General features: G+C 43.7%; 1 protein-coding gene across 1 annotated transcript in view; it reads right to left on the bottom strand.

Moving 5' to 3' along the window:
* Positions 1 to 5,885, bottom strand: part of per2 (period circadian clock 2) — a 26,818-nt gene that overhangs the window by 5,889 nt on the left and 15,044 nt on the right. The window contains exons 11-17 of the mRNA XM_015371465.1: positions 4,938 to 5,091; positions 4,747 to 4,855; positions 4,398 to 4,665; positions 1,675 to 1,822; positions 1,466 to 1,602; positions 1,181 to 1,387; positions 808 to 1,053 (exon numbers count right to left, since the gene is read on the bottom strand). Coding sequence (XP_015226951.1) covers positions 808 to 1,053; positions 1,181 to 1,387; positions 1,466 to 1,602; positions 1,675 to 1,822; positions 4,398 to 4,665; positions 4,747 to 4,855; positions 4,938 to 5,091 — 1,269 coding nt within the window. The remainder of the gene's footprint in view (positions 1 to 807; positions 1,054 to 1,180; positions 1,388 to 1,465; positions 1,603 to 1,674; positions 1,823 to 4,397; positions 4,666 to 4,746; positions 4,856 to 4,937; positions 5,092 to 5,885) is intronic.

Here is a 5,885-nt window from a genome sequence, read left to right on the forward strand (position 1 = left end):
TATTTTGTCAGGGAAAACTAATCCTGAGTCAGTTAAAAGTCAGGGAATTCTGAAATGATGTCAGACGGTGGAAACCCTGAATAAAATAACTATGTATAATGATTCTCTAGAAAAGTCACATTATATTAATAGTATTATCTTGTATAAACATACCGTGACTCTAAAATAAAAGTTATTCATTGGGACATTGAATTCTGTCTTGTGATTTATCTTAAGTTTTTAACCTGTCAAGTTTTTTTTTAGATTTTTAACATTAAAATGTATATTTTTCCAAGCACACGACGGTTTAAAGCAAAGTTTAGTTTGAAAAGAATGTGCAGGAAGGATTGAAAAGCATGTAAACACGGTAATGTAGGCTTGAGTTCATTATCTGACGCATGCAGATACACACCAGGAACCTGGAAACTTAAAAAATACTGAATTACAAAAAACATTAAAAAACAAACATGATTCATTGATATATATACAAAAATGAATATTAGGAACTCTATTTATCAAACATTAAACTGGGCAAGTAAAAATTGTTTCCGGGCAAATGAAACGTGAAAGTCACTTGCCCAAAGGGCAAGTGGTAAAAATCCTTAATGTCAACCCCTGACATATCTATGTAATGGTGTGCGATTAAAATGCGTTAATTTTTTCATGTCCCAGCCTTGGGAAAAATATGGAAAGATCCTTTATGACTTTAATCAATTCGTTGATTGATAACTTGCCTCCATGATCAGAAAATCAAAAGCATTCAATCTGAGTTAAAATCAATAAAACCAGAGAGGAATCCATTTTTACAACAGGATGAACGTGCAGTACCTTCGGCGTTGGCTGCGCCTCGCTGGGTGAGCAGACAGGAGGAGCATTCCTTCTGGAAGCTCCTGGCCGTGCGGAGCTCTCGGCAGCGGTTCAGGAAGGCCTGCTCCTCCTTCTGGGTGTGCGCCGCCAGCACCTCCTTGGTCAGTCCCAGCCTCTTGTAGGCCTCCTTCTCCTGGCTGGGTGGAGACACCATACTGACCGGCACAGCAGGGGGCGCTGGGCTCTCTGCAACGTCTTCGATGATCTCTGAAACGTCGAAAAATGATGTCAAACACAAAATACTGTTAAACTGATACATTCTGGATTTTTTTTTTTTGTCTTATTTGCTCGGTGACACTTTTAAAAAGGATTTTAAAAAAAAACAGAAACTAACCAGATTCCGGTTGAGGCTTCTTGTCTCCTACGTGGACGATGGTGCTGCTGTAGCTGCACTGCGAGGTGATGGACACAACGCTTTCAGCCTTGCTGTGCAGAGCGAGGGGCGCCAGGGTGCCCCCCACCACAGCGGCGGCCCCGGACGGGGGCTTCTTCGGCGCTTTCATGTTTGACAGGCCAGGCTGGGCGTCCAGCATCAAAGGATCTGCAGGACATCAGAACGTGTTTTGATGAGCGACTGATAAAAAGGTTTAACTGATGCGTGCACCAGAAGTCGCCGTACCTGTGTGCGTCCCCTGAGGCGCCTGCATTCCGTCTTCTGAGCCCCTCTTGTCGTCATCTGAGTTTGAAGACGTGGTGTTCGATGAGAACTGGTACTTCCTTTTCACCGTGATGGGGACGTTGCAACTCTCCAGATACCTGAAGCGAGAATAAAAGATTAATCAAAGACTCGGGGGTTCAGATTGACGACCATGAACGTCGGTCACACACCTGATGACGCTGTCGAGGCAGCTGATCTGCTGGTAGGAGCACACAGACTGGTCTTTGTAGGTGAAGTCGTCCATGCTGGCTGCGGCGTTGTCTCTGTAGTGTGGTTGAGGGGCGGAGTCTCTCACGCGGACCCCTGAGCTCCTCTGAGCTGCAGAGAGAAGAAAGAGATGGAGAGTCAGGAACGATCGGAGCTTTAACCTGCAGATTCTCAGTGGCGGCTCCCTTCTAGTACGCAGGGTTCTACAGCTACAGAATGATTAATGGCAGGATCATTATCTTGATCAACTGGATTATGTTCATTATGGTCAGACAGGCATCCCCAAAATCGGTCCTGGAGGGCCGCTGTCCTGCAGGTTTAAGAGGTTTCCCTGCTCCAGCACAGCTGATTTACATTGATTACATCGTTTACTGAACTGCAATCATCAGAATCAGCTGTGCTAAAGCAGAGAAACCTCTGAAACCATGCCTGTTTTAAGGTGTACTTTTTTGCTTTAAACATCTTAAAACCACCTTTATTCCCCACTTATTACAGCAAATAAAGCAAAAGCTACCATCTTTACTGCATCTGCCTACATAGAGAGCAAGAACACGAGTCAGAAGGCTTGAAAAACACTTTCCTCAGATGTTATGGCAGATGAAGCCTCTCTACTTCAGTTACTATCTTTGCATTAAGATTTTACCATTAGGGTCCAGGTATTTAAAATCAATATCATGCTTGAGACTTCACTCCAACCAGATCCAATTTTGATGGTAAGTTTAATTCACTCCCAGTACAACGACAGAAATTGCTATCATAGATGTTAATTACAGCTAAGAAACTACTTGACCGCGTCTTGGTTCTGTTAAGTTTTCTGTGAGTTTTTAGTTTCGCGTTGATCCACGTTTTTTGGTGTTTTCTAGCTTTATTGGTGTTTTTCTGGATATATTTGGTTTTTATTTGCTTGCCCTCTGCTGCCCTCTTGTTTTGCTCTCCTTCTAGGATCCTCTGTTCACACCTGCTCCCAATCGGCTCATTAGTCCCGTCTTTGTTCAGTCTTCCATAAATACTCTCTTTGAGCAGTTCCTCAGTGCTGGCTCCTCGTCTTTTCTTGCACGTTTTCCCTGATATCTCAATGGTTCTGGTATGTTTTGCATTTGCACCTCAACCAAACCTCTGACACTACTCTTACAATTTTGGGAAAAAAAGTGAGACCCCTACTGTTAAAATGTGGCCAGATTAAATGATCTGATTTCTGCACCTAGAAAGGATACGGTATGCGCTCTATAACTAGTGATGGTGAGATGAAGCCTCATGAGGCATTGAACCATTTGGCCAAATTGCTTCAACGATCCCCACAGTTCATGAGGCTCCATGTAAACATGTCACCACCTACTGGTGGACAGCAGAACTACAGTTTGTAATAAAATCTGTGCTTTTTTTTTGCAACAGTTTCCCCCCCCCCCCCTTTTAGGTTCCTTTGAAATTGTTAATGGTTGGTGTGTATAATAAAATCTTTTGTAATTTTTTTAAGTGTAAAATTTCTTAGAACAATCATAAAACTCAAGTAGACAGTGAAGGTGTTTGTGCAAATCAGGCAATGATGAGCAAAATGAAAGGATTTGGTCATTTTTATTCAAACATGATAGTTTTTTGGTTTTAATCAGGTTGGAAGTTGTGTTCAACCAATCTTTTAGCTAAACCGACCTAATTTACCCTATCTATATTTTTACTCGGGCAAAACAGTGAAAATTAGTCTCATCAGCCAAAATAATTAAGTTTAATCGCAACTTTCAAAGTCAAAGACAGGTCTTGAACCATCAACCTCTGGAGTGAGAGCCTGTCTCTTACAGCTGACGCCACCTATATAGGTCACCACAGTAAGGAGGAAACTGACTTTTTCCGGTGGCTTACTCAGGTTTTGATCATTACATTGTTTATTCAAACCAAATTAGTTTTAACCAACTAGATTGGTTGGAAAAACAACCAATCTATTCTTAGAATCTATCCAAACTCTATCCAGCTGACAGCAGCTCTCCTCCAAACTCCCACATCTTGACTGAACACTGAGGCTGTTTAGATGCCTGTCAAAATTCTTGCGCTTCCCGAACCACTTCCCGAAGCGGTCACGTGGTTTCACGGTTGCCTCGGACGTCATCAATATTGGCCCCTCCCCTAAATGAATCACGCCTCGACACGCGCTTCGGGGAAACGCCCCGTCCATTACTCGACACACGCCTCGAAGCCTCGGCTCATCTCATAACATCACTATCTATAACCAACTGGAGAAATTCGGGGAGATTCGGTATCCGCTTCTCCTGGACATTCGTTGATTATGTTAAGATGTTGTTTTGTATCCATAATATCTTATTGCCTCAGCAGTGTAATGGATCAGTAAGTCCTTGGGCTGGTTATGTGTTTGTGTGAGGGTGGCCTTTGTTATTGTTGTTGTGTGTGGGTTCTTGTTTCTGTTATTATCTCCTACTTAAAAAAAACTCTGAATGTGTAATATTATGAAATGTTTTTCACAATAAAAAAATTTGAAATAGAAAAATTATTTACTCCAGGACGTAAAAAAGTGTTTTGATGCCTGTTTGTCTATATTGAGACGAGACCAGGACGCCTTTCTGATCGTCAAAATGTGTTGGGTGTGAACCCAGCATTCAAGCTTTAGGTGAACTCTCATCAGGACAGTGAAGTAACCTCTCAGCTGCAGGTTTATGAGAATAAACAACACTAAACTTACTGTCTGTGGCCTTTCTTTGCTCCGGTTTGGACTGCCACACTGACGAGGTGCGCATGCAGACGTGAGGGTCCTGGTTCTTCAGCATGTGGACTCCTTTACAGATTTCCTGAAAGGTCCTGGAGGGTTTGGTTTTGCCCGTCTCCTCCGCCGTGCTCCCTGCTGGGACGTTCCCATTGCTTTCGCTGGAGGAGCTGATGCTCACCTGCTGCTCGTGGGACCCGTTGCTGCCGTAGCTGCCGTAGCCACTGGAGCCCATGTTGTGAACCGGCTGTGAGGAGGCAGATGGTTAATGGAAGAAACCGGTTTGAAAGGTAAAAAGCTGACGCGGCGCGTGGTTGTGTTTACGTACCTGCAGCAGCAGCCTGTGGATCTGCTCGCTGATTTCCTGGATGTCTGAATCCATCATCTTCCCTCCGTGGAAAGCCGGCGCTGCAAAGACATCTTCGTTGACAGGACCCCTGCGATCCACAGAGACGTCAGGATTATCCACAGATTTCACGAAGGAAAGTCCTACATTTCAAACACGATGGAGGTACTCACATGCGAACTTTGTGCCGCCCGATGACGAAGGACACCTTCCGGCTCCAGGGATTCACAAAGCTGGACCAGCTGGTGTCGATGGTGATGTATTCACCGTTTCTTGCACAAAACCGGATCGAGGAATGGTCAAACGGCTGACCGGCACACTGCAGAACTGCAACAGGAGACAGCAACCCAATCATTGAATGCAAAACTATAACGGACAAACTTTTGCATGTTTTTCAATAATCTAAAGCACAGCGCAAAGGTAAAAAGGTTTTAACAACATAAAACGTGACTCAATTTCTCATCTATACTTAATAACGCCATTTATTCAGCTCTGGACTTTGACTAGGCCATTCTACCATGATTAAATTTTGATAATGCTGGTGAGGATTCTCAGTCATCCAGGTCATAGTCATTCCAAAGAAAAGTTTGCTTCCAAGTTTAAAGACGTTTCTCTTCCCATCCAGGAAGCTTTTTCAATTCAAAAACTCAGGAATAGTGTTGAGTTTCCAGGTTTTATAAAGTAGCCCAACAAAGCTTTGTTTTTGTTTAGTAAACATGCAAACTGAAACAGATGATGGGTCCACCCCTTTGGAATGGGGGTCTTTTTGCTTCTTTTGTTAGCCTGCAATGCCCCATACCTGTCTATGTCTCTGAAAGGGGGGTCGTTAGAGGGAATAGTTGGCCTGCAATGCCCCATACCTGTCTATGTCTCTGAAAGGGGGGTTCGTTAAAGGGAATTGTTAACCTGGCTGAACAGGCGAGGTTTTCTGTTCCCCTGTAAAGGGTTTGGGGCTGCAATGATAGCGGGAAGTAATTCACTCAATCGCTGCATTTTAGGTTTTTGAAAGCTGAAATCTGAGTCCACCCCCTTCCTTTAAATGTATACTATGCAACTGGTGTTTATTTTCCAGCGAGGCTCCCCCCAGAGGGCGAAAGTAAAAGTGCACTGTCGTAAATATG

Source organism: Cyprinodon variegatus, unplaced genomic scaffold (assembly GCF_000732505.1).
Source record: "Cyprinodon variegatus isolate N-32 unplaced genomic scaffold, C_variegatus-1.0 Scaffold58, whole genome shotgun sequence".
Lineage (NCBI taxonomy): Eukaryota > Metazoa > Chordata > Actinopteri > Cyprinodontiformes > Cyprinodontidae > Cyprinodon > Cyprinodon variegatus.